The sequence below is a fragment of the Penicillium diatomitis genome (assembly GCF_028827545.1).
Source record: "Penicillium diatomitis strain IBT 30728 chromosome Unknown utg000017l_segment0_segment0, whole genome shotgun sequence".
In the NCBI taxonomy this organism is placed as follows: domain Eukaryota; kingdom Fungi; phylum Ascomycota; class Eurotiomycetes; order Eurotiales; family Aspergillaceae; genus Penicillium; species Penicillium diatomitis.
In genome coordinates this window covers 77,695-104,123 of record NW_026623190.1, presented here as the reverse complement: position 1 = coordinate 104,123, position 26,429 = coordinate 77,695, and the positions used below count along the sequence as shown (strand labels likewise).

Below are 26,429 nucleotides of genomic sequence, written 5' to 3'. Positions count from 1 at the left end.
ATATGCTTCCTTTCATCATCCATCTTTCCACCGAAACGTAGAGACGCCCGCAAACTTGTTTCTAGAGTTACAGAAAAGGGAGAGCAGAAAAGGGGGAAAAAATCACGAGAACACAGAAGGGCAAAGTTCATTTATCATACGAGATGAACAAGTATGAGCTCATTGAAGGTTTGTTGAGGAGTGATCTTTTTAAAGGGGTTTGCAAAAATGCCTTCGATGTATGAGGCTCGCTTCCAAATATGCACCATCTTCACAGACTTGCTACTGCCCTCATCGCAGCAAATCTTCAATACGCTGCCGTAATTCTTGACACCTCTCATTGATCTCAGGCGTCGTTGCAGTTCCGGCCTGCATGATCATCGCCAGGATCTCAGATACGCGCTCAGCTTGCGGTTCGCCGCCAAAGACCAAGCCGCCCATGCGGGCACTCTCGCGGAACCACCCTTCCACAAGGTAGAGCAAGTCCTTGGCAATGTATCGGCGGTTAGAACCCTGGAAAGGTGCCTCGTCGGTGTAGAACATCGCCTCGAGGACAGTGAACAGCGAGTCATGAGCGACTCCCAGATCCAGGAATAGATCGACCACCCAGTAGCTTGCACTCACGCTACGTTGGAACTCAAGGGAATATCTTTCCAACATAGGGAGTAGCTCACGGATGGGGAAGACCGTTTCGGACATTCGCAGTCGACTTCCGAGGCTGCGGACCTTCTCAACGACCGCTTCATATGGTTGCGGTGTGCCCCGTTCAACGGTCCGCTCGTGAATTTCATGAATCAGCTTCTGCCACATGGCCTTGATATCAGCCGCATTGCGATAGTCGCCAATGAAGAAAATTTGAAGGCAGATGTCGTGATAGCCAGCCGGGTCTGCGTAGTGGTTGAAGAGCTGCAGAAACAATGAATTAGAATCATCGAGAAAGCACAATGGTACAAGACGAAACACAACAACGACCATTATGTGGAAAGAAAAAGAGGAGCATCACACATACCGTACTAATGTCCGAGACCGGACCGTCCACCTCGGCAAGCACGTCGGGCTTGCGCTCTGCAGCAATACGCTCGTCGTCCTTCAAACGCTGAAGAAGATCGTCTTGAATGTTGGCAACATCAATCAGATTAGAAATTTCCTGAAGCAGGCGTTGGCGCTCTTGACGTCCGACGTCACGGGTCAATGTAGAGCAGTTGGCGCGAGCGCGACCCAGGTATTCAATGCGCCGACTGAGGGGCAGTGCAAACGCGCTCTGTGCGAGCTGGAATTGAACCTCGGCCGCCTCAAAAAATCGCTGAGATTGAGCGTAGTATTGCCAAAGCAGATCGGCATGAGCGATATCGTCGTTCGACTTGCGCTGAAGATAGCTTACGACAAAGGATGACTGAGTCTGCAGGAGTCGCTCGCTCCACCCTTGTTCCAAGTACCAGTCATACAAACTCGTCAGGAAGACCTCGTCAGATGAGTCGGAAATAACGCCATATGCCTCATTTTGCCGCTTGGCGATCACGGTAAGTTGCCCATCAATGACATGAGGGCCAGAGGCTGCCTGAGTGTCAACAGCTATTATGACCTTAAAGATCAGGTCGTAACATTGTTGGCGGAACAAGAAATATTGTTTGCGAGGGTCCTGCACATTTGTGAGCAATTGCTGTGGCGTGAGCATAATACCAACCAAACAGAAACCTACCTGATCAGGGCGCCCATCCATAATCCAGGGGAGAGCCATGTTCGCCTTATCTGAGCGCTGTGCTACGTGGAGCGCAAGTGAGATGGCGCCTGTTCATTTGGTCCGTCAGTGCGGGTGTCTTGATGAGAGCTTTGAAGGGGATTTGAGAAGATCGCCACATACCGGCAAAGAATTGATTGGAAATGTAGTTGTCCACGGCCGAGACCAGATAGTCCATGGGGAGATTCTCGGCAACCTGTTGGAACAAGAGTAAACTCTCGTTAAGCAAGTTGCGACCCAGCTCTGAATTGGCGCCGGCCTCTGTGGCGCGCTTGAGCTGCTCCTGGGCCTTGAAAATGACCACGTCTTCAGCGCTGCAGAAGCTACCACAACGACGACGAAGAGCATCGGCCACAGTTTCCACGTTAGACCCCTTGGCGATGTTTCGGTTCACAATGCCCTTAACCAACTCTTTGGCAATCTCGCGACCTTTACCGGTGCTAAAAAGCTCCTCGAACGTCAACTTCAGGAATCGCTCCTTGGACTCTTCAGGTAGCGAAGCCACAATCTCATCCACGCGCTCATCGAATAGCACCAAAACAAATGAGATACCCTCAATGGTGTGTGACACCAATTGAACAAGAGAGTGTAAAGCGCGGTGCTCAGCTTGCAATGCCGTCTCCTGCTGCTTGTTGGACACTCTGGCGAGCTCTTCCGGTCCAGTCAACCCTTCAATGAAACTCTTGTTAATCTTGAAGAACTCCTGAAGAGAAGAGAGATCGTGCTGAATGGCACGCAGCTTCGCGGCGCCTACGGAGGCAAATACGGAGGCCGCACCATTTGGCCCCTTTCCAACACGAGTAATGCTCTTCTTCCAGATGGAGCGTAGCAAACGTGAGATGTACAGAGCGATACCATCGTGACGAGGAGAAAGGTGGATAGTATCGATTGCAGGGGTGACATTGTCCTGGACAGTATTCTCATCGGGCACTGGACGGCCACCTTGTTCGATGAAAACCCGGCGAGCAAACTCCAGGACTTCTGGATCGTTGATCGGCGTGAGTCTCTGGTCCGGGGAGACTTCTACACCTTGACCACATGCAACGGCTAGTGCGGTGGCCACAGTCTCGTTGCGCCCGTACGCTTTGATGAAATTGACAACTTCTTGTTCAAGGCCAACCTCACCTTCAGCGCTGCCGCGACTGCGTGCCAATGCCGCGAAGATGTCCACAAGACGCCTGCGACGAATGACGTGAATTCCGCTATTGGTCAAAATAGCGATCTCGGCAGCTCCCTGGTCGAATTGAACAGCGAGTTCATTGCCAAACCCACCCCCGAAATTCCGGCTGGTCCACTGGAACACAAGCCGATATCCTCCGCTCTTCCACCAAGACTGAGCCAAACGGCCGACTCTGCCGTCTTGGCAATGTTCACACTCTCTGGCTGATGGTTCAGACGACCGGGATCGGGCGAGGATATGAACAGTGTATCCATCTTTTGAGTGACATCCTTGCACGTAAAGCAGAAAAAGAACCCAGGTGGGAATCGCGTAGCCATTCGCGCGGGCGATAAAGATTGAATTGGGTACTTCGTGACCGCGGCGTTCAGCCGTGACATGCCGTACTCAGTTGGCGCTGACACGGCAGAGAAGGCGGCATTATTTTCGACTGGTGGCGTCTTCACATGTTGCGCTTGCATACTTGTGGGTGCACTGCTGCCGTTGGAAGAGGGCGACCAGCTGTAGGCGTTGGTGGCGCTCAGATAAATTCGATAACCTGTGGCTGTGGTGGCCACAAGATGATACCGCGACGCCTCTGCCGCAGGTACGGGGCTAATTGACACGATCTTCACCTTGGAGTTCAATGTCTCGTTAGACGCAATGATGTGTCCGATGTTAGAGTAGATGTCTAGCGCGGCCTTGGTAATCGCGAGGGAAATGGCGCCGTCATCTTTCATATGGAAGACGCGAATCGTAGAGGTTGACGACAGAGTGTACAGAAGTCGTCGGCTGTCGTCGATCACCATTTGCTCCACATACTCGGCGGTCTTTTGCGCCAGAGCGGCAAGGTTCGAGAAACTTAATGATGGCGCGAAAGCGGAAAGCCTTGAGCTGGTGTGGTTGATTTTTCGGCATCGATTCTGGAACCAGCCTTCCTCCTGTTGATATGTGAGCTCATACACATCATTGTCCGACAGCCCTCCAAAGAAAATCCGGCCCGTAGCATCCGACGAGGCAAAGACATTGATATCCAATCCCCGAATTGACGCTGACATGCCCGTTTGATACAAGGTGACTTGCTTCGATCCATTCGCTGTAGGTTCCACACCCATGCCAAGCAAAATCACCTCTGCGGTTGTAGCCACCACAAGTAGGTGAGTAATCGCCGGCAAGAAGACTCCAGCACGGGGCCTCAATAGCTTCACTGCATTTATACTGTTCGGCTGATCCTCAAATCCGACCAATTGAGGACTCGGGTGTGTGAAATCCCAGAGGTAGAGCGCATTATCAATTGAAACCCACGCGTGATTCAGCTCAGCGAATAGACCCATGCTCGTGGACACCTGAGCGCGGTTGTACTGATCGAAGATTTGATCTGGAATGTTGTACATCTTCACTTTTTGGAAAGGTGCCCATGACTGAGAGACTGGTATGTCGTATTCGGAAGAGAAGCCCTCTGAATCGTGCAAGTGTGAGCTTGTGTAGATGTTTGGTAATATCAAGGGAGATGAATAGACTCACGCGACAGGTAGCTGTCAAGGTCGGGGTATCGCGACTCTTTCAGAAGCGTCTCATTGATGGTGCGCGCCCCCCGTTCCTCTGTAGTCAATGGCTGAGATTGGGGGTGCGACGCGACTGGAGCGATTCGAGACATGAACGGAGATTGGGACGCAATGGCCGGTGGCTGCGGCTGCTGCTGTTGCTGCTGTGGCTGGGCCTGGGGCTTCTGTGATTGTTGATATGATTGCTGAAGTGGTTGCTGAGAAGGCGACTGAAATGACCCATGACGAGCGACGGCAGGAGTCTGCATCCAAGCACCGGGAAGGGGACGCTGGGGCGTCGGGGGCGCGAGACTAGCGGGCAAGGTCGGATACGACATCACGACGGATGGATGCACGCACAGCTGGGGAGCAGATGGGAGAGAAAAATGCGCGACTCCCCTGCCGAGCAATTACGGATGAAAGCTTGAATGATCAAGCTATCAAGAGGAGACAAAAGCGCTCGTCACAAAGAAAGGGTAAGAGAAAACAAGGTCGGCGACGGCGATCGGTTTCGTAGAAGAAGATGGACTCTCAAGTCCTTTTGCGAAAAGCGAGAGTCAACAACTGGGTCGCGCACGGGCCACCTTGTGATGATCTTCCGCCTTTGGCAGGGAAGAGCTTCCATCCCAATTATTGTTCTCGCTTTCGTGTTTGCCTGACAATTGAACGGCCATTGACACGAAGACAATCTACCCTTGTTCTGGATCTAGGTGAACACATATCATAATGCTTCAATCTATGCGTCTTTCCGTTCGAGGGCCTCTTCGGTCCGTCCGCTGGAACTCCACGGCTGGTCCGACTCTGCCTCCGTTGATGACGACGCTCCGAAATGATCTTAAGACGGCGATGCGAGCAAAGGACACTTACCGGTATGGCTCAAGCAAGCTGTTTCACTCAGTTCATATCCTAGATCTACTAAGAAGGCTTTTCTTCTTGAAACTCAATGCCCATGCTGACCGCCATAGACTGAATGTGCTGCGCGCCTTGATCTCAGAAACCAACAACGCCGCCAAAACCGCCTCCCCTATTCAGACAGACATCCAGCTTCTCTCGCTCATCCGAAAGCGGGCTTCGGCTGCTAAAGAAGCCGCCGAGGAATTTGCCAAGGCCGACCGAGCCGACTTGAAGGAGAAAGAAGATGCTCAAGTCGCTATCCTAGAAGAGTATGCGGGCCACGTCAAAACACTCAGTACAGAGGAAGTGGCGGCAGTGATCGCGAAAGAAATTGAAACCATCAAGGAGGCCGGAAAGAAGCTGGAGATCGGACAGGTTCTGAAGTCATTGTTTGCGGTAGGCGGTGCTCTCGATGGCAAGCCTGCCGACCGAAAAGAGGTTGCTGCGCTTGTAAAGAAAGCTCTCTCTTCTTGAGCACCAAGTGCTTTATACGTGTCGCCGGCGAGAACAAAGGCGAAGCTGAAGGCAAGGCAAAGAAAACGCCTGTGTATGATATGAGTGTTGTAAGAATACCTTGCAGGAGAGCCCAACTGAGGTTTCTCGACGGAAATATATTGCAAAGACCCAACGAAACTACGACAAAATGTGAGAATGAAAGCATATCAATAGCGGGCTCTATGCAGGTCATCCGGAGCTCCCAATTTATTTAAAAATGGCGGGAGTATCATGCAAATATGCCAGATCCAATCCCACGTTGACCTCGTCAGGTACAAAAAAGTGCGACACCCCCCAGAGACGTCATCACGAGACCGATCCACCACCAACGGTCTGGGTTGATAAGCTGCTCCTTGACAACGAGGTGAATGCTTGACACGCTAAGATCGCGCTTCTTTCGCGAATGGCTTCCGGGTGCTGGATTCAGAGTCGTGGTCGGAAGCATCTTGGGCGTTGTATACGCAAGATACATGGGCTGCATAATCTTGCCGTCTCCTTGAGTAAGATCCAATCTTCGAACGCCGTGGTATGGATCAACCTGTACCGCAAAAGCCTTTGTGCCACGGAGCATATGATTAGCTAAGATCTCAGACATTGGTTTGTCAAGGCCGGGTAAAGCCAACTCTCACCTTCACAAGCTCCGTGTTGTTGTATCGGATGTAAGTGCTTGTGTCTTTCTTGCACGGTTCTGAAAGCAGCTGGCGCCCATCTACGGCGATCGGAGTCAAGATCAGGGAACCATTGGCGAGCAGTACATAAGAGCCATGCTGCCATTGCATCATACCGGTTGGGCATGATGGTTCAGTGGCTGTATCGAGTGCCAAGTTAGCGATCAGCAAGTTCTTATGCAGGAAGTTGAACGGCAGAGCTGGCGCGAAGTATATAGATCAGATCGACTCACGATTGGCTAGTGCACGGTACAAGGCCTGTTCATAGTACCCGTCGGCGGAGAACGAGTAGGATATACCAGTCAAATTAGGCTCAAGAAATCGGTCACGAAGAGGATCATAGAATCCCTATTCTTGAGAGTCAGTCTGGCTTCAATGTTCCCAGCAAGAAGTACACTCACTGGTCCCGTGAGGACATTGTGGGATTTCGTTGTCCATGTCCCGACCAACTCATCCACAGTGGTCGCGGCCACCAGTCCAATGATCAAAGTCCAAATCACGAGCATAGCGTGAAGCTGCCACGGTCGTTGAAGAAACTGAAGACGCGTTCATGACAAGAGCAATAAGAGTCCGTTCGAAATCTAGGAGCACCTCACTTGGCCTCGCCTCGATCCCTTCATTCAGGTGGAGACCGTAATAAACAAGGACCGCAGCAATGCGCCGGTCCACCTCTTATCGTGGGGGTTATCGCACTGGAATGATCGTCTTCTTCCCTTCCTCCACTTGACTTTCCCGCGGGGTTGACAATCCAAATGGGCCTTCAGATTGCGAAGCGTGACCTGCGCAAGCGCATGAGGGAAACCTTGCAGGCACTCCCAAGTGCTGCTATTTCTCAGCAGTGTGAGTCGGTCACCTGACAGATCAAAAGAGCCAAAAGCGAACATCAATTCCAGTCATGAGCAACCGGTCAATTGTGTTGGTTTATGTCACCGTTACTGATCCGCCTTTCGAGTATCAAGCGACTGTCGCGACCAACAGGTTGCTCTCACTGTCTGAGTATCAGAGTGCCAGGAGCATTGCCGTGTATCTCTCGATGCCCGTGGGTGAGATGTCGACTCGTACCATTGTTCAAGACGCATTCCAGCGCGGCAAAGATGTCTTCATACCCTACATCCATACTGTCGATAAAGTTTCCGTCATGGACATGTTCGCGCTCGAGTCCTTCAAAGAGTTCGAGGCGTTGACTCCGGACAAGTGGGGAATCCCGTCTCTACAGGCTACACAAATCCCCGGTCGGCGGAATTGCTTCCTAGGACAAGGTCTGGATCTGATTGTCATGCCGGGGATGGCTTTTGATTCTGGCTTCCGGAGACTGGGTCATGGAAAGGGCTACTACGACCATTTCCTCAAGCGATACTCCCAATGGAGCAACCGGATTCCGTTCCTCGGTAAGACTGCATATCGTGAATCCCGCGAGAGACAAAGAACAGCGATGAATGTTCTGATTTTTTGATCCGATTGTCCCGAAAAAATGATGCTAAAACTCCGTTACTCTAGTGGCCCTGGCTCTCCAGGAGCAGTTGCTCGCGGAGAGTATTCCCGTCTTGGATCATGACTGGCTTGTCGATGCCATCGTTGTCGGCGATGGGCGTTACCTGGATCGCAGGTCGTAGGTCGATCGAAGTCGAACATTCGACAAGAAAGGTATAGAAAAACTCAAGATTCATGCAAGGTATCGTCGCGTCTATTCTTCACAGTTCAAACAGCCTGGATGAGAGAAACATTGTCGCCCTTGAGTAGAATTTGACCTAGAAAATGTATCGTTTACCGTCAGCGCCACGATCTTTCAACAGCCCATCACGTGTATCCGGCCGGCATCGCAAATTGGACATACCGAGAGGTCTTCGCTTCTCTTCTTCAGTCTTAGTAGCTAGGCGGACTTCGACAGCGTCGTCAACCACCAGGTTCATGAACTCATCGAATCCCTACAAACAAGCAGACATGTCAGAAGAAGCTCAATGCCTTTAGGATAGCCTGCGACAGTTTCGTGCGCGGATTGGATAGTCGCAACGAGCTTACCCTGATCTTGCCCTCAATGCGGAACGCGAGCTGCTCGTAAAGCCAGATGGAGACCGTACTACGCTTTTGCAACAAGCTGAAAATGAAATGGATGGGAGCCAACAGGGTCTTGCGGGGCGCCATGATGAGAGAATAGAGATCTGGGCGAAAAGGTATCAAGATCGATCAAGAGGGGAGCAGAAGAGGCGGATTCATGGATTCTCGGCGGTGGAGGTGATCTGAGAGGGATGCCGCAAGCTTTGCGTCCCGTGATTTTGTGTATGGTAAATCGAATACCCGGCAGAATTTCAGAAGAGCCCCCCAGTCACGGGCTCCATCATCCCACCTTTCACACCCTCTCCGCTATCTTTGACGAGCTCACCTCTTCTTTTCACTGCGCTTTTTCTGAAATTCGTTCTTTTTCAACCTGCTCTGATCGAATTTCACCTGCCACAAATTGATACGCGGCTCCTATCTCCCACGCGCTCACCCTCCTCGAAATGGCCAGTAAGGATGGTGGGCAGGCGTTTGCCCCGGTCCTGGCGGCCGTCGCAACTATGCAAGGGAATGTGACTAGGTCCGAGAAGGCCCAGGCGCACGAATTTTTAGAAAAGTTTCAGAAATCGGTATGACTTGACTTTATTTGTGCACCGCGGAGTTTCGAAAGCTCAATGAAGCCTTACTAACGTGTTTACCTTTACCGGCCATAGGTCGAGGCATGGACAACCACGCACGCTCTATTACAATCTCCTGATGTGACGGTGGAGGCTAAATTGTTCGCTGCGACTACATTGAAAGGAAAGGTGGGAGGGAGAAAATCTATTTGCTCCGAGTGTGGGACAAGAAGGCTGACCTCGCATCGATACAGATCGTTTTTGATCTAGACCAATTGCCCCCAGACTCTGTGGTGGCATTGCGTGACTCTGTCCTCAATCTCCTGGTTGCTTTCGCATCGGGTCCGCGACCAATTCAAACCCAGCTATGCGTGTGTCTGGCAAGCTTGGCTATACAAATGCTTGGCTGGAAAGATGTTCTAGCCACAGTGGGGTCGGCTCTAGGTAGCAGTGCTGGGGATTGTGTTTTGGAGTTCCTAAAGATTCTACCTGAGGAAGTGACAGAAGGTCGCAAGATCAACCTCGGCGTAAGTTTCCAAGTTACCGTGTCCACAAATATCCATTGGCGGCTTCTCACAATCGTCTACAGGAAGATGAGTTGATTGAACGAACGAAGGAACTCTTGGAAGACAATGCCGAGCAGGTTATGCAGCTGTTGATTCAGTATGCTCAGTCGTCACGTAGGCAATATTGAGGCAAATCCTTATTTTGACAACTACTAATGGAATTATGCAGCTGCCGCGGCCACCAACCCCCGTCTTCTCGACTGTATCACTTCGTGGCTCCGTGAAATCCCAGCCGCCCAAGTGATCGATTCACCTTTGATGGACGTCATCATCAAGGCTCTTGACAATGACAATTCATTTGACGCCGGTGTCGATTGCATGTGCACCTTGTACCGGGATACGAAAGATGTTCACGAGTCGCTGCCCATCATTCAAGCTCTTTATCCGCGTCTCATGGCGCTTCGCCCCAAAATTGCCGAGACCGCCGAGGCTGAGGATCTAGAAGCTTTCAAGGGTATCACGCGAATGTTCGCCGAGGCTGGCGAGGCTTGGGTCGTGCTCATCGCCCGTATGCCTGTCGAGTTCAGAGGTCTGGTGGAAGCTGTCCTGGAGTGCTGCGCGAGGGACTGGGAACGCGAGGCAGTCTCAATCACCTTTATCTTCTGGTACGAACTCAAGCAGTCGCTCACTATCGAGCGGTATAATGATGCTCGTGTGAACTATGAGGACATCTGGTCGCAGTTGATGGATATCATGGTCAAGCATCTCGAATTCCCTACCCCCGAGGAAGGCGAGACCGATCTCTTTGGGGGCGACCGGGAGCAGGAGGAGAAATTCCGCCAATTCCGACATGCGATGGGTGACGTCCTCAAAGATTGCTGCTCGGTCATTGGTGTCACCGAATGTCTCGGCAAGATCTATCACTTGATCCAGCAGTGGGTAGGCAAGTATGCGTCGCAGGCGACCAATGAGCATGTACCTCATTGGCAGGAGCTCGAGGCGCCGCTTTTCGGTCTTCGTGCTATGGGACGAATGGTTGATCCTGTCGAAACCACGGTGCTGGGTCAATTGATTCCTCTCATTGTTCAGATTCCTGAGCAAGAAAAAATCCGTTTCCAAGCCATCATGGCTCTTGCCCGCTACACTGAATGGACGTCTATGCATCCAGAGACGTTGGAGGCCCAGCTGAATTATGTCATTTCGGGCTTCCAGCATCCATCTGCCGAGGTCGTACAGGCCGCGGCTTTGGCTTTCAAGTTCTTGGGAACTGACTGTCAAAAATTGCTTGGGGGCCACATCACTCAGCTGCACACGTTCTTTGAATCTGTGCTCGATAAATTGAAGCCAACCAGCCAGGAGGAAGTGACTGAAGGAGTCGCGGCCGTGGTATCCGTGCAACCCCTGGAGAAGATCTACGATTCGATGAAGATGTTCTGCGATCCCATCATGCAACGGATCATGACCCTGGCTAACAACGCCCAAGATGAAGAAGGTCAACGCGCCGTGGCCGATCATCTCGGATTGATCTCAATCTTCGTTCAGGTGGTGACCCCAATTGTTGCTCCTGGTGAAGAAAATCCCGCCGTGAAATATTGTGGTGAAATCTTGCCCATCATGACCACCATTGTCATGAATTTCACTTCTTCGACCCCGATCCTCGAGCGTGTCTGCCGCTGTTGGCGTAACATGATTATCTCGTACCGAACAGCAATGATTCCACTTTTACCAACTCTTGCCGAAAGCATTGCAAATGGATTCCAGGCTTCACGCGAAGGTGGCTTCCTCTGGGCTACTGACGCTGTGGTGCGCGAGTTCTCGCATGGTGCCGAGTACGTCGACGAGGCCACCAGCAATGCCGTTTTCCATTTCTATGAACAGCAAGCGACCGCATTTCTCCGTATCATGAACGATTTGCCGCCAGAGAATTTGCCTGATGGTATGTATTGCTATCTTTTATTGCATGGGAGGTAATGACCTGACCTCTTGCGTCCAAACTAGTTATCGAGGACTTCTTCCGTCTCTCTTCCGATGCCGTTCGCTACTACCCCAAGAAGTGCATTTCCTCGGAACTGGCCGTGCCCATTTTCTCAGCAGCCCTTAGTGCTCTCACCCTTCAGCAGGTCGACCCTCTTATTGCCACTCTCCACTATTATCGGGACCTTTTCAGCTTCGCCTTCGAGAAACCCCTGGTTTCCGAGTTCACTAGCCCAGACGAGGAACCATATGTGAACCCACCGGAGGTGCGAGAGGCCGTCAAGAGTCTCATAGCTTCTCAAGGTCAACTGCTTTCGCAGCGTGTTCTAGCCGGCATGATCTTCACCTTCCCTGGTGATTGTTTCCCCGACGCGTCAGCTATCATGATGACCATGTTCGAATTGCTCCCCCATGAGACAGGTGCCTGGCTCCAAAACACATTGCAGATGCTTCCCCCTGGATCAATGAAGCCAGCCGAAGCGGAGCGCTTGATGAAAAGCATTGCCGAAAAAGTGCAAACTGGTGAAATCCGGAAGATCCGGGTCTTACTTCAAGGTGAGCAGCCCCAAGCGGTCAAATTCAGTCGACTAGTTATTATCTCTCTAACTTCCGCCTTTCATAGACTTCACCAACTCATACCGCCGTCGCAACGTTGCTCCTCGCGACGGACTCGGCCGCCTGGAGGCAACGCGTTTCCGCTTCAGCGGATGAAAAGCGAAACCATTGCATAAAATAAAATATACCCTGTCTTTCTCACGTGTATGATCTCAATATATCCTTCTTTGTCTTCAACCGCCTTCGGCTTCTTGCGTTTCCCCTTCTCGAGGCCATATCAGCTATGTCGCGGTAGAAATATGCCCTCCAATGGCCGATACGAAAATCAGATCGACTCTTCCTCCGATCTTCACCCTGCACTGTGATTGCCCGTGAGAAGAAGCAATGTGACTGTCCCAAAGCTGACGGGCTAACCGCCTGCCAAGCGGGCTAGCTGCTCGGGATTGGCGCTTCAAGCCGTCGGTTCAGACTTCTCAAATCTCTACAGTATGCGCGAGGAATGAGCCCTGTAGAGGTTGGTTGTCTGCTTGCGCATCTGGTGTTGGCCCCATTGCTGCGGTTATATCGTAGCTTCTGGGAATTTCAATTAGGTGGTGTACTCGCAGACAGATAACCAATGCAAACAGGCAAAAGCAAAGACTAAAGTGTATTGCCAAGAATCAATGTCAGACCTTGTGATTGGAAGCCGCGACCTCTGTCTAACTGCAACTGAGCAGACGAACAATAGACTGGAATGCGATCCACTGTTGTATAAACCGCGAACTTGGTTAGGCACCGATCAGCTGGGCCAGCTGATGTACCTTGCGACTCACCTTTCGTATTCTACAACTTGAGAGTATGCAGTTTCAGTAAGTCACTGATAATATGGATCGTCCAGATCGTCAAGCAAATGAACTTAGCCGCTGACTCGGGAAACATTGCATGTGATAGAAGGTCCGCCGTGACGACTTCCGGAGGCAATTTTTGTCCAGTCTGCCCAGTCTTTCATTTTGTTCTTCGTCTCCAATCAGGAAAGCTAAACCGAACCGTCGAAATGACTCCGGCTGGATCATCGCTTTGACGCTCACTATGTATGCCCCCCAAAACACTTCGGTCGAGGCCTTGAATATGTGACTGCTAAGTAATGCATCAATGGTTCGAACAGTATGCCAAGAGGATCAGGCAGTCCGCCGAGCGGAACCAAGACTTTAGGCCCTTGGCATAAGTGGCGTGCCCTTGAACAATCAGTCAATCAGAATTGCAGCGTCATCAACGTGCTTGCTTGCCTTGACAGGATTGTTCAATCACATAAATCCTAATATGGCCACCATCGGATATCGCGCTGAATCCGCTCTTGGCATTAAATATTCTCATTTGGCAAGACTTGAACAGCCGCCAAGAGCCCTCACGAAGACGGGCGAATTTCTTGGCGAATCCGGGCATTGCACCCCGAGTCCGACTTGCAATCAGAATTCGACTCTCGAAAACGTGCTCGCTCATTAGATGATGCTCGTCAAATATATCGACTCCAGAACCTCGATTCATGACTGGAGTTCCACGCAGTCCGCTCTGGGCGCCCACAGCTTTCCGACTTGGCGTGAGGCTGCCTGCCGTATCAGTCAAAACAGTGACGTTCACAGGGCAAGCAATGATCTTAGATGCTATCATTCAGTGACACGCTCCGTATCATAGGGCTCTGATTGAGCGACAGTCTTACCTTGCACCAGGCACAATGACTGGCGGGTCGAACCTCGGGAAACCATGAGATCAATCACTTAAAGAGCGCAACGGGCTCGCTCAAATCTCCGTGTCTGTCAATACTCATTCGCCTCATTTACTTCTTCTGATCGCTTCCAACCGATCGTATTCCTCGTCATGATACCAGCAGTGACCGCCAAATATGACTGGATCCTCGCGATCACCACCATTGCATTCGTCTTCAGTGCTTTTGGAAACGGTGCCAACGATGTCGCCAATTCATACGCGACCTCCGTCGCTGCGCGTACTCTAAATATGGCCACGGCTGGTGTGCTCGCGATCATTACAGAGTTCGTCGGTGCTGTTGCGTTGGGTGCACGTGTCACATCCACAATCAAGAACGGTATCATTGTGATTGATCGGTTCGAAGGGAAACCCGGCGCTCTGATGCTGGCCATGGGCTGCGCCGAGATCGGCAGCGCAACTTGGCTGATTATAGCAACTCGCATGGGCTTCCCGGTGTCAACCACTCAAACTGTGGTCGGTGCTCTCATCGGGGTCGGATTTGCCAGTGAGGCCTCGGTAACTTGGGCCTGGAAGAAGGGAAGTGTATCCCAGGTGGCTGCGTCCTGGGGTATTGCACCTCTCATTGCTGCTGGATTCACTGCCATCATTTTTGCCACACTCAAGTACAGTGTTCTTGAGCGTCGGGATCCTCTGAAATGGGCCATGCGCCTTATTCCCTTCTACTTGGCAACCACTGGTGCCATTCTGGCTCTCTTCATTGTTGTTGAGGCCCCCACTGCACCTTCCCTCGAGGAATTTGGTGCTGGTAAAGCTGCGGGCATCATCATCGGTGTGTTTGTCGGCTGCCTCCTCATCGCTTACGTGTTTTTCATGCCCTACTTCCATCGCCGTCTCGTGAAAAATGACACCCGTGTCAAGTTCTACCATCTTCCCATGGGCCCCCTCCTATTGTGGGAGAATGTGTCCCTGTACTTCCCAAGCAAAAGCGAAAAAGCCGTCATCAACTACTACGAGGGTGCCTACGGCGAAGTTCTTGCCGGTCAGAAGGATGCCCATAAGCGAGCGGGGGCCGAGAACACGGACGGAACGGCAGCCTCACCCGATATCGTTGGAAACAAGGGCCCTACCGAACGAACCGATGGTGACGAAGAGAAGAATCTGAACTCCCTGAACTCGTCACCGGAGATCAAGCCGCGAAAGAAGCATCTGGAACCAAAGGAACGCTTTATCGATCCAGTTCGTGACCTGCCTTGGACGAGCCCCAAGAAGCATCTGGGCTACTTGAAATGGTTCTTCTTACAAGGCGTCACCCGAGATGTTGTTACTCACGATTCGGCTGCTCTTCGTGCGATTCATGCTCGTGCTGACCGATTCGACGATCGTGTTGAGCATCTATGGACGTACTGCCAAGTGGCCTCGGCTATCATGATGTCCATCGCTCACGGTTCCAACGATGTTGCCAACGCGGTTGGGCCCTGGGCTGCCGTCTATAGTACCTACCATGCCGGTGTCGTCGAGACCAAGGCCCCCACGCCTGTGTGGTTCCTGGTTGTTGCCGGTCTACTCCTTGGTATCGGCTTCTGGTTCTTCGGTTACCATATTGTCCGAGCCCTCGGAAATAAGATTACTCAGATGTCTCCGACCCGTGGGTTTAGCGTTGAGCTCGGAGCAGCCATTACTGTCCTTTTGGCCTCTCGACTGGGACTGCCTGTGTCCACGACACAGTGTCTCACTGGCGCTTCGATGGGTGCTGCGCTCATGAATTATGATCTGGGGGCTGTCAATTGGAGACAGTTGGCATGGATCATGGCTGGCTGGGTTCTTACTCTTCCTTGCGCTGGACTTGTTTCTGGATTGATTTGCCTGATGGCACTCAACACACCTCACCTGTAGGTCTGGCGATCGTCCCGTCTGAAGAAAGCAAACCTACATAAACGTCAAATGTATATATCCTCCGGGTGTGAAATCTTTTCATGATGAACGTCGCCGCGATGACTGCAATGTATTTGCAGGGCTGTAGATCTTTGTCCTTGATTTCTAGTTGCAATACTTTCGATTTATCAATGCCGTGGGCGGTCCATTTCAAGGTCTTTGATGACTCAACGAAGGAGCGTAGCAATATTCTTCTCTTTCAACGAACGACTACCTAAGAGACATTGGAAGACTATGGCAAATCTACCTATACAAGCCTTCAAGACACAGGTAATAAGTTACTGACAGGTAGGTCCGAGGTACCTAGGTAGGTACCTTACTAATTGCTGGCTGGAAATTTTCCCATGTAAGGTACCTGGCACAATCACCCGAGAGGCATGTACACCTGTAATGCATGATGCCATCGTGCGCCGAGCTGAAAGTAGCTCAAATGTACATCGCTTCAGTTCGGTAGTTCGTTCGAATTCGTACTGTACTTCTGTCCTTACCCCACCCCGCACGTGATGAGTCACATGCTGGCCAGTCACGAGCCCCGGTCGCTGATTGAATCGAACGGCATCTCCGCACTTTCGGGAAGGGGAACGCCCGCGCTCGGCTCCAGCCTCAACCTGCTTGACCTTCGCATTGAATTGGGCTGAGAAGCGCAGTCGTGCTACCTTGTTCGCTCCTCTCGTCCACCTCTGACCTGCTGTACCCCCACGACCAGCTTCGTCGGTCTGCGGATTGACTCTCAGCTAGTCCCTCGGCCCTCTGACAGACGGGGAAACAAGCTTGAACCTGTGAAACCCGATCAGCCTCAACCCCACGTGTAGTGGAACGGGGTCAGGTTCCGCCCTCGCTGCGATCGTCGCGCATCCCGCCTCGTGCGCTCATGGCACCCTATGGTGCCCTCTTTCATTAAATTAGACAGCATGGGTGACACAGATGACCACGATCATGATCAAAGCACTACAAAGCGCCGGCGACGGAGCCGTCGTGCTCCCTCGGATCGCAAGTTCGAATGCTCCCACGAGGGCTGTGGGAAGAGCTATTCGCGCGCCGAGCATTTGTATCGGCATCAGTTGAATCGTATGCGTTTTCCACTCCGATCAGTGCACAAATTCAAACATTCGCGACATCGCTAATCGCCGACTTGTGTGTTATCTTTTTTTGTTTCGTGACAGATACCCCCAAGCAGATCTTCCGCTGCGATTTTCCTAATTGCCATCGCTCGTTTGTTCGCCAGGATCTATGTCTCCGTCACCGCGAACGACATACGACTCGTGGCTCACAATTACAAAAGCGCGATAGCTTTTCCCATGACAATATGCATGTAACTCCACCCAAATCTCTCATGTCCGTTGTCTCGCCAGCGTCTCCCTCCGCGGCGCCGAACGACTACCCTTTCTTGGCGAGCCATCCTGCGGCCAGCACAAAGTCTCCCTCTAACTCGCCCAACACCTACTCGTTACCTACTACTACCCCTACTACAATTGATACGAATGGCCTGCCGGTCTCGAATTATTCCGATTTCACCGGCGGCATCAGCCAGGTAGATCCTCCACTGGAATTCGACTCTATGCAAAATGCATATCCCATCTTTGGCGGAGAAACCTACAACCGCTCCCCCTTTGCGATGGCGGATGACTTTGCAGCATGGCTGTTCAGCGAGCCATTAGCTCCGCTAGGCTACGGCATGATGCCGTTTTCACAGAACCAATTCTACGTGAATGATCCCTCGTACAACAATTTCTGCGCTGTCATTCCACAACATCCGATGAGCGTGACGAGCATACTCGATTCCTCGTCTCTGCCGGCGATCATCTCGGAAGAAAAGCGACAAGAGATTCTCCATCTCATGGCGACCCGCTTCAATGAGGCCGCCTCGTCCGCCGAAGGCAAACGCAAAGACGCGCTTATGGATGGAGACCTCAACAGCGACCGCCACGTGCTGAGCCTGCGCATGATGCAAACGTACATTGGCTCCTACTGGTTCCATTTTCATCCGCAATTGCCCATCCTTCACCAGCCTACCTTTTCTGCTGATCGCACGCCAACATTATTGCTTCTCGCTGTAATGGCGATCGGGGCAGCCACGCTGGACAAGGCGCATGGCCAAGCCACGACGGAAGCTGCGGCGGAATTAGCGACGTTCATTGCCTGGCATTTGCGGTGGGAGATTTTTATGGATCCAGACTTTCGGCCTCCGGCGCGGTTGTGGGTGTTTCAAGCACTGTTGCTGCTGGAGGTATATGAGAAATCCTTCTCCACCAGGGCCTTCCACGAAAGAGCCCATATTCACCACGATACGACGTTGACATTGATGCGTCGGGGAAGTTCTCTCATTGGCCGGTCGTCCTTTGACACTCCGGAGTCAAGGGAAGAGGACGAATCTTGGACACACTGGATCAAGGCTGAAGCGACGAGACGTGCCGCTTTTGCGGCCTTTGTACTCGATTCAACACATGCGACCATGTTTGGACACTCTGCAAAGATGGTCGCCCATGAATTACGACTGCCGCTGCCGTGTGATGAGGCTCTGTGGGCGGCGACGAGTGCCGCTGAAGTTGCTCGGGTTCAGTCAAGTCTGCAGTCGCATGGAGTCCGACCAGTCATGTTCCTCGATGGGCTGAAGCGCACGCTGAATGGACAACCGGTGCGAACTAACACATTTGGTCGCATTGTCCTCATGGCTGGATTGTTAAGCGTGAGTTGGCACTTGAACCAGCGAGACCTTCAGGTGAGCTCGCTGGGCGTAGGCCAAGCTCTCGGTGGCCGAGACAAATGGAGAACCGCGCTACTACGAGCCTATGACAATTGGCGCCGGGACTTTGACGAAGCACTTGGCCCCGCTATCACTGCGGAGTCCGAGTCGCGCGATGTGCTCCACGGGCTGGCGCATATGGCCTCGCACGTGGATATCGCCGACCTCCAAATCTTTGCTGGCGCTGGACGCCTGATGGGTCGGTCCATCACCGCCCGAGACTACAGCGCTGCGCGAGAAAAGACCGTCCGCTGGGCGAGCAAGGCCTCTGCGCGCGATGCCACCTTCTATGCGCTCAAGTTCTTGAAAACGTGCTTCTTGGACCCCTCGATCGAGTCGGGAAGCTATGTGGCTCGTGATGACTACCTGTTGAACCGGCCGTGGGTCATGTATTATGCGGCGCTTGTGGTCTGGTGTTACGGATTTGCGCTGGATGGCCCGCTGCGGCCTACGCCAGCCTTGGCGACTTATGCGGATCGACGACGAGATATGCACAGCTTTCTGGCCCGCGTGGGTGGTGTGGGGGAACCTAACGATCTCGAGGGAATACAGGGGCGCAATGGTTGCCTGGGGATGTTGATGATCCTGCGGGATTCGTTTGCCAATCCTCGGTGGGAGTTGTTGGGCGAGGCTGCGCGGCTGCTGGACAGCTGCATTGCCAAGCTGCAGTCCTGAAGGTCATGACAGGCATGATATTGTTCAATTTTATTAATTTGGATGTACACGACCAGGCATGATGCTAGATCTGTACATGGAACATTGTGAGGTATAGATACTTGCGACTCGGAATACATGACTGTGTCGGTAATTGCCAGACGCATTGACACACACACGGTGATCTCCTGCGCATGGCTTTATCCAGATGCACCAGAGAGAGGACTCGTCCAAACTGCCCTGTAGTGTAATAAACGAGAGTTTTTTCATCACTATTGATGTAAGGTCGATTCTTATTCAGACTCCCCCACTATAGAGTTGTTGACGTGGTTGCCCGATCAACCGGGCAATCTGCCCACTCCGCCCTTTTGCAACTCGCCGTCTCCAAATATTCGTCCATCCGTCCACCTCTCCTCATTTGACTTGACATCCAGCACGTTTGCCCGAACTCACGATCTACGAAAGAGAACCTCTTATACCACAATGGTGAGTCGACAAGTTCTCTTTCAACGCATGATTCCCCTTCGGAATACCCACGATGCCCCTCCGCCTCCCTTGTTTGATCGCCCTCTTCAACACTTTCCCCCTTGTTGATGAATTACCATTTTCGTCCGTCGCTGGGCTTTGACTTTCCCGCCCCTCATCTCATCCCTGGATGAACCCGGGTCGCAGTCAGACACTGGGATTGGTTCTCCAACGGACCTCTCTCACTGTCTATCACGCTGCCCATCACACATTGTTGATTGCTCCTCTCACTCCTTCTACATCCATCTGGAGATCTGCGCGCACAACAAAGTGGCAGTGCGCATTTTCGACATCTACCCCCATCCACCATCCACGACTGTGTCTTGTCGATTCCATTTCACCCCCAAAACATACTACACAGCCACAAGATCACAACGACTTTCTCCCCGTATCCACCATGGCTAACAAGCACGATCAGGCTTCTACCAACTATAAGGAGGCGTTCTCGCTGTTTGACCGTCGCGGCACCGGTCGCGTTTCGGGTGACTTGCTGGGCGATCTTCTGCGCGCCTGTGGTCAGAACCCCACACTTGCGGAAATCAGTGATCTGGAGAAGACGGTGGGCGATGAGTGTACGTACTCTAATCCGAAAAGATGTGGATGGTAGCCTTCTTCGCTTTGCGCAAAGCGGAGATCGCACAGACGACTGGAGACCGTGTTTTGATGGATCGTGAATAGAAGGCTAATGATTTCTGGACAGTCGACTTTGACTCCTTCTTGAAGATCTTGAACCGCCCCGGTGGTTTCCGCGAGCCTGGCGAGCCGGAGGAGTACTGTCGAGGATTCCAGGTCTTTGACAAGGATATGACGGGGTTTATTGGCGTCGGACAGTTGCGCTACAGTACGTACAATGTCAAGCGACCGCTTTGGGCACCCATTTCAATCGTCACGATAGAAACAGTCGCAAGGCGACGACGAAAAAGAAGCAGAAGAAGAGAAACTCCTGGCTAATCATTTGCGCTTGTTCCGCATGCAGTTCTGACCAACCTCGGTGAGAAAATGTCCGATGACGAAGTCGATGAGCTTCTCAAGGCTGTCGACACGAGCTCCGGCGAGATCAACTACACCGACCTTGTGCGCACCATTCTGGCCAACTGATACCCTTTTTGACGATGTTTTGTTTTGTTGTTGTGCTCGGCTTATTCTTTTTACCCTCGGCTGGACTGTTGCCCTTTCTTCTCTCTATTATCTTTCTGGTGTGATTGATGAATTTACGTTATGGACATGGACTTTTACTCCTATTCCCTCTTGTTTTCCTCTATTTTGAACAGGGAGACAGTGTGCAGCTTGATCGGGTTGTTAGATGATATGTCTGGCTCAGGTTTATGCGTGTATGATGCGAGGAGCTCCAATAATTGGACTCTACTTTGTAAGAGAAACTCAGTCGAAGCTGTACAGTTGCACCATTGTGGGCTTTTCCAAATGGTCATATGTTGAGGACCCTCGAATGACGTTTCGACATCCACGCCGTTTCCGTGCCAGACGAAATGCTCTGCCTCGGCACAGTCAAGATCCTCTATAGACATCTTTGACTCACGTCATTAATCTCGCCAACAGCTGAGATCACACATATTATTGAGACTCCCCCGCCCAGCTCCTCCACTCCTTCTCTCCAACGCCTTCACTCCCCATTTTCTCCGTCTCCACCAACGCCCCCGGCAACACATACATCGCCGGCGGTCTCTCCTCTTCTCTCCTTTCCTCTCCATCTCCATCCCCATCTCGCTGTCCCTGCCCATGTCCCTCCGGCCAATGAACCCGATCCAAATAATACCCAACAACCACCCGACACCGTCCACACCGCAATAACACCCTCTTTTCGATTCCGTCCTCCCGACGAATAAGCGTTGCGCGCCGGTCTGGAATAGTCGTCGACAAGAGGAGAGTAACGTGTTTTAGCGTCTTCGAAGAAGACGCAGTGCTGGTGTCGGGTTCATCCTCGTCGGAGAAAGAGCGCAACTTCTCCAGGGGCAGGATGAGGGCGGCGTCTGCGGCGGGGGATTTGCGGCGTGGGAGGGTGGCCAGGTCGCGGGTTGTGGAGAGGAGGAGATGGTTGCAGAAGCGGCAGTGCTGGGTGCGGATTGAAAGTTTGGATGGTGTTGATGTTGATGTTGGTGCTGAGGTCGTTGTTGGTGATGAGGGGGTTGGAGCTTGTAGGTGGAATTGTGGTTCTTTGGGCGAGGGCGAGACTGATTGCATTTCGTCGGTCATTTTTAGACTGTCCTGGAACTGGTTGTGGAACCAGCGGCGGTATATATGGAGACTTCTCCGTTGGAGGTAGGAGGTAGAAGAGTGAGTGCGATAGAAGCGGTGGAGGTCCTTTTGACGTGAGGTCACAAATCGCGACTCGTGATCTGTCGTGGCGGAGAGAATTTCAAGAAGAGGGAAGTTAAGTAGGTCTTATCAACTCAACAGCCTGACGGTATACACTGCGTTTTCCCGTGCGCGTGATATTCAATTATCACCTTATTTATCAGAATTCCGTGACCCGAAATCTTAGCCTTGATACTCAGAGCGAAGAGTAAGAGCTTCGGGTTTTGCACGAGATCAATCTAAAGACTTGGTTAGCAAAGTACAGAAACAACACTCCACTGATCGTGTCTGCTTCTCAATTCCTGCACAATTCCAGCGTGCCGGTACCGGGGTACTGACTTTGTGCGAAGCAGCTTGGTAACACACTACTTACCGGGTAAGCGATCTGACAGATATTCCTTTTGCCAGTCGAGAATGTCAGAATGCGAAATGACGGAGCGGGGAGGTCTCGGAGATCTCCAACATATCGTAGGCGGTAAGTCACGCCTCACAACCAACGAGTGACGGGTGGAGTTTGGCGGTCAACTAGGTATGGCTCTGTCGCTGTCTCCCGGAAATTATCTGTGTGGAAGGTTCACTTGTATATGTAAGAACTAGAAGAAGTAGTTGTAAAACAAGCAGAGAGAGTTTTCTACTTCCTCTCAAGGGACGATAAGGGAAATGGACAAGTGGAGTCAGCTTGCGACGCCATGTCGTCTGAAACGAGTGGAAGATGGATGGATCGCCAGCCTCCAAGACGTTGATTGAGTGTGAATTATCCAAGTCAACTACGATCTCTATCTCTCTGAAATTCTGCGGAAAATCTTTTTGAAATTTCAAGACTCGATTCATTTCATTAAACGCATTAAGTCATATCTCGGTTGATTATGTCCTTTGATCCCATCAAGTCATGAGGAGCGGGGGGGAAAAAAAGAATTTACACAAAAAGGAAAAAGTCATATCACGAAACTCCGTTCCCAAATCAAGTCATACAGTCCAAATCCAACGGACTGTGGTGACCTTCCATCAAAGCTCATCTCACCTTATTACAGATTATTCAGGAGACTCTCAACCAGAGGAAGCAAGCCTGCAACATCCGTAATAATATTATTGGTGTTGTTGACAAACTTGGGTGTCAACAGATCTTCGGCGTTGGTCAAGAGACCAGAGATCTTCTTGACCGAGTCGGGTGAGATCAAGCTCTTGATCTGCGGCATGCTGCCGTCGACCTCGGTCAACAGACCCTTCAGATCCTTGACGGTCTCGGGGGTCAGGAGATCATCCGCATTGGTGAGAAGATCGGCGATCATCTTGATGGAATCCGGCGCAATCAATTTCTTGATCTCGGGCATGCTGCCGTCGAGTTCGGTCAGGAGACTCTTAAGATCCTTGACGGTCTCGGGAGTCAGGAGATCCTCGGCATTGGTGAGAAGACCTGCAAGTCCCTTGACAGTCTCGGGGGTCAGGAGACTGCCGGCATTCTTCAGTAGGCTAGAAATCTCCTTCACGGATTCAGGCGTCAGAAGGTTCTCAGCGTTCGTCAGAAGACCAGCAATGCCCTTGATAGACTCGGGGGACACCAATTTCAAGATCTCGGGCCAGCTGGCGTAGATCTCAATCATCAGTTGCTGCAGGTATTTGATAACCTCTGGAGTGAGCAATTTGCTGGCTCCGTCGACCAAGCCGCTCGTTTCAGTCACAAACTTGGTTGTCAGCAAGGAGGTACCGTTGCCAAGCAAATAAGTGAGGTTCTGCAGAGTGGTATGGTTCAAGAAGTCCTTCTTGATGTCTGGGACCACGGGAACCAGGCCGTTCAGCAGTTCCGATAGACCGCCGACCACGTACGGGGTCAACAAGTCGTTTGCACCCGTGATGAGCGACTCGGTCTCATTGACAAATGCGGGAGTCAAGAGGTCATTGGCATTGGTCAGCAGGGAGTTGATCTCCTTGATGCTGTGAGGAGTGAGCAAGTCGTTGGCGTTTGTCAGGAGTGAGTTGATCTCCTTCACCGAGCCTGGTGTGAGAAGGTCATTGGCGTTCTTGAGCAGTGCAACAAGCTCATCGATAGTTGACTTGCTCAAGAGACCCTTGACCGCGGGCAAGATCGGAGTGATTTCGTCGAGGATACCCTTGAGCGAATGCGTCAGCTGTGGAGTCAATAGCTGGTCGGCATTGGTGACCAGATCCCGCGTGGCGTTGGCGAATTCGGGTGTCAGCAATTCGCTGCCGCTGTAGAGCAGGCTGGATAGCTCGTGGAATGTCTGTGGTGTCAAGAAGCTCTTCAGCTCTGGCAGCAATGGCTGAATCGAGTGAAGTAACGTCTTCAAGGCGTTGGAAACGTCCGGAGTCAACAGTTCGGACGCGCCCTTCACCAGACCTTGGGTCTCGGTGACAAATTCCTTGGTCAGCAGAGAGTTGCCATTCACCAACAAGTTGGTGAGCTCGTCGAACGTCTCCTTGGTAAGGAAGCCCTTCAGCTCGGGCAGCAGGGGGACAATGGAATTCAGCAAGCTCTTCAGAGCATTGGAAACGTCGGGAGTCAACAATGCAGATGCTCCCTTGATCAAGCCTTGAGTCTCATGAACGAACTCTTGAGTGAGCAGGGAGTTGCCATTGGCCAACAGATTGTTCAGCTCGTCCAAAGTCTGCTTCGTCAGGAAGGCCTTCAATTCGGGCAGCAAGGGCGTTACGGAGTTCAGCAAAGTCTTCAGAGCGTTGGCAACGTCTGGTGTCAACAGAGCCGACGCGCCCTTCACCAGGTCTTGAGTCTCATGCACGAACTCTTGGGTAAGGAGAGAGTTGCCATTCGCCAGTAGGTTGTTGAGCTCATCAAAGGTCTGCTTGGTGAGGAAGGCCTTGAGTTCGGGCAGCAACGGGACCAGAGAGTTAAGGAGGGTCTCAAGAGCGTTGACATTAGCCTGAGTGAGCAGACCAGAAGCGGAATTGATGAGCGAGTGCGTTTGATCCACGAACGGCTTGGTGAGCAAGGCGTTGCCGTTGGACAGCAGGTTCGTGATCTGATCGAAGGTGGACTTGGTGAGGAAGCCCTTGAGCTCGGGTAGCAGTGGCAAGATGGAGTTGAGCAGCTGCTTGAGAGCATTGGAGACATCCGGGGTGAGCAAGTTGGACGCGGCGTCGATGAGGCTGTTTGTCTTCTTGATGAACGACGGGCTCAAAAGGGCATTGCCGTTGGTCAACAGGTTCTGAATGGCGTTGAGTGTGGAATCCGTCAGGAGCTTCTTCACTTGTGGGAGCAGAGGCACCAAGGCATTGAGAAGGTCCTTGAGCGCGTTGGAGACTTGCTGGGTGAGAAGATCCGAAGCGGCATTGATGAGGCTGTTTGTCTTGGCCACAAAGTCCTTTGTAAGCAGCGAGTTGCCGTTGGAGACAAGGTTTTCGATGGCAACAACGTTGTTTTTGGAGAGCAGAGCATCGGCATTCACCACAAGCTCGTTCACCTTGTCGATGTTGTTGAGCAACTTCTCCAAGTTATTCAGGTTTTTCTCACTCAAGAGCGCGTCGGCCTTGGAGAGGATGTTGCCGAGTGTCTGGGTGTTCTGCTTGTTGAGCAACAAGTTGGCATTGGCGATCAAGTTCCCAATAGCCTGGGTGTTGTCGTTGGACAGAAGGACCCGGATGTTGGTGTCCACAGGAGGTGCCAATGAGGTCGACAGATACTTGAAGGTGTTTTCGATATCAGAGAGCAAGGAAGGATCGAGAAGACCCGTCAAACCTTTGAGGAGCTGATCGAGATCAGAAAAGATCCCGCCGAGCCCACCGGAACTGCCGCCACCCGTTAGGCCAGAGAGAAGACCGTTGAGCTTGTTGGTCAAGTCGGCGTTGGCAGCCGAAGACCCAGACGAAGAACTGGAGCCAGAAGAGCCACTGGAACCGCTGGAGCCACCGCTAGATGCCCGTGCGGAACTTGTCTCTGACGGAGACGAATTTGGTGCGGCAGTTGTGACGGTGACAGCAGGGGCCGTTGAACCGACACTTGGGTTCACAATGCTTGCCACGGGATCCGGTGAGGGTGTGCTACCCGCCGGAGGGTTGTTGGTACTATCGACACTCCCAGCATTGTTGCTTGACGGCTGACTCGCCACCGGCGGAGGTGCCTGACTGGCAGGCTGAGTGGTTGCTGCTGGAGGAGCTTGAGTCGCCGCGGGCTGTGTGTCTGCCGGCTGAGTATTGGCGACGTAGACATTTGGACTGGGAGCCTGACTTGCCGGAGTGTCGGCAGCGGGTGCGGCAGCCGTATTGGCAGCAGGCGCAGCAGACGTATCGGTAGCAGGCGCAGCAGCAGCAGGGCTGGGAGAACCAGCTTGAGGTGACGCTCCTGCGACGTTGGCCGCGGCCAGTAGCGCAGTCGCGAAGACTGGGATCAACCGCATAATGCTGGGTGGTCGAGAAGAGCAGTATATTTTCTTGAAAGTCGGGTGCTTCTATTCCTCCAGTCTA

The 26,429-nt window shown here is 52.2% G+C and overlaps 11 protein-coding genes across 11 annotated transcripts; 6 read left to right on the top strand and 5 right to left on the bottom strand.

Moving 5' to 3' along the window:
- Positions 1-270: 270 nt before the first annotated feature.
- On the bottom strand, positions 271-4,755 carry N7539_009390 (putative non-repetitive nucleoporin; the record flags this gene model as incomplete). The annotated part of the gene is made up of 6 exons (XM_056938985.1): positions 271-885; positions 989-1,618; positions 1,679-1,767; positions 1,841-2,951; positions 2,990-4,332; positions 4,398-4,755. 6 exons carry the CDS (start codon positions 4,753-4,755, stop codon positions 271-273), a joined length of 4,146 nt encoding a protein of 1,381 aa, XP_056785707.1.
- A 388-nt stretch (positions 4,756-5,143) lies between these two features.
- Positions 5,144-5,785, top strand: N7539_009389 (uncharacterized protein; the record flags this gene model as incomplete). The annotated part of the gene is made up of 1 exon (XM_056938984.1): positions 5,144-5,785. One exon carries the CDS (start codon positions 5,144-5,146, stop codon positions 5,783-5,785), a length of 642 nt encoding a protein of 213 aa, XP_056785706.1.
- A 289-nt stretch (positions 5,786-6,074) lies between these two features.
- On the bottom strand, positions 6,075-6,980 carry N7539_009388 (Protein r.t1.c1; the record flags this gene model as incomplete). Its single annotated transcript, XM_056938983.1, has 4 exons — positions 6,075-6,359; positions 6,436-6,614; positions 6,708-6,822; positions 6,876-6,980. The coding sequence occupies 4 exons, from the start codon at positions 6,978-6,980 to the stop codon at positions 6,075-6,077; spliced, it is 684 nt and encodes a 227-aa protein (XP_056785705.1).
- A 246-nt stretch (positions 6,981-7,226) lies between these two features.
- N7539_009387 (5-formyltetrahydrofolate cyclo-ligase) lies at positions 7,227-8,087 on the top strand (the record flags this gene model as incomplete). The annotated part of the gene is made up of 3 exons (XM_056938982.1): positions 7,227-7,314; positions 7,434-7,862; positions 7,972-8,087. 3 exons carry the CDS (start codon positions 7,227-7,229, stop codon positions 8,085-8,087), a joined length of 633 nt encoding a protein of 210 aa, XP_056785704.1.
- Positions 8,088-8,172: 85 nt separating this feature from the next.
- Positions 8,173-8,616, bottom strand: N7539_009386 (small nuclear ribonucleoprotein E; the record flags this gene model as incomplete). The annotated part of the gene is made up of 3 exons (XM_056938981.1): positions 8,173-8,222; positions 8,309-8,399; positions 8,494-8,616. 3 exons carry the CDS (start codon positions 8,614-8,616, stop codon positions 8,173-8,175), a joined length of 264 nt encoding a protein of 87 aa, XP_056785703.1.
- Positions 8,617-8,972: 356 nt separating this feature from the next.
- N7539_009385 (mRNA transport regulator MTR10) lies at positions 8,973-12,277 on the top strand (the record flags this gene model as incomplete). Its single annotated transcript, XM_056938980.1, has 7 exons — positions 8,973-9,098; positions 9,183-9,275; positions 9,341-9,613; positions 9,676-9,766; positions 9,822-11,528; positions 11,591-12,121; positions 12,189-12,277. 7 exons carry the CDS (start codon positions 8,973-8,975, stop codon positions 12,275-12,277), a joined length of 2,910 nt encoding a protein of 969 aa, XP_056785702.1.
- Positions 12,278-13,975: 1,698 nt separating this feature from the next.
- On the top strand, positions 13,976-15,718 carry N7539_009384 (inorganic phosphate transporter; the record flags this gene model as incomplete). Its single annotated transcript, XM_056938979.1, has 1 exon — positions 13,976-15,718. The coding sequence occupies one exon, from the start codon at positions 13,976-13,978 to the stop codon at positions 15,716-15,718; it is 1,743 nt and encodes a 580-aa protein (XP_056785701.1).
- Positions 15,719-16,757: 1,039 nt separating this feature from the next.
- Positions 16,758-19,175, top strand: N7539_009383 (putative C2H2 finger domain protein; the record flags this gene model as incomplete). The annotated part of the gene is made up of 1 exon (XM_056938978.1): positions 16,758-19,175. The coding sequence occupies one exon, from the start codon at positions 16,758-16,760 to the stop codon at positions 19,173-19,175; it is 2,418 nt and encodes an 805-aa protein (XP_056785700.1).
- A 901-nt stretch (positions 19,176-20,076) lies between these two features.
- On the top strand, positions 20,077-20,777 carry N7539_009382 (uncharacterized protein; the record flags this gene model as incomplete). The annotated part of the gene is made up of 3 exons (XM_056938977.1): positions 20,077-20,251; positions 20,380-20,520; positions 20,656-20,777. 3 exons carry the CDS (start codon positions 20,077-20,079, stop codon positions 20,775-20,777), a joined length of 438 nt encoding a protein of 145 aa, XP_056785699.1.
- A 474-nt stretch (positions 20,778-21,251) lies between these two features.
- N7539_009381 (uncharacterized protein) lies at positions 21,252-21,890 on the bottom strand (the record flags this gene model as incomplete). The annotated part of the gene is made up of 1 exon (XM_056938976.1): positions 21,252-21,890. One exon carries the CDS (start codon positions 21,888-21,890, stop codon positions 21,252-21,254), a length of 639 nt encoding a protein of 212 aa, XP_056785698.1.
- A 1,127-nt stretch (positions 21,891-23,017) lies between these two features.
- N7539_009380 (uncharacterized protein) lies at positions 23,018-26,362 on the bottom strand (the record flags this gene model as incomplete). Its single annotated transcript, XM_056938975.1, has 1 exon — positions 23,018-26,362. The coding sequence occupies one exon, from the start codon at positions 26,360-26,362 to the stop codon at positions 23,018-23,020; it is 3,345 nt and encodes a 1,114-aa protein (XP_056785697.1).
- Between the last annotated feature and the right edge of the window lie 67 nt (positions 26,363-26,429).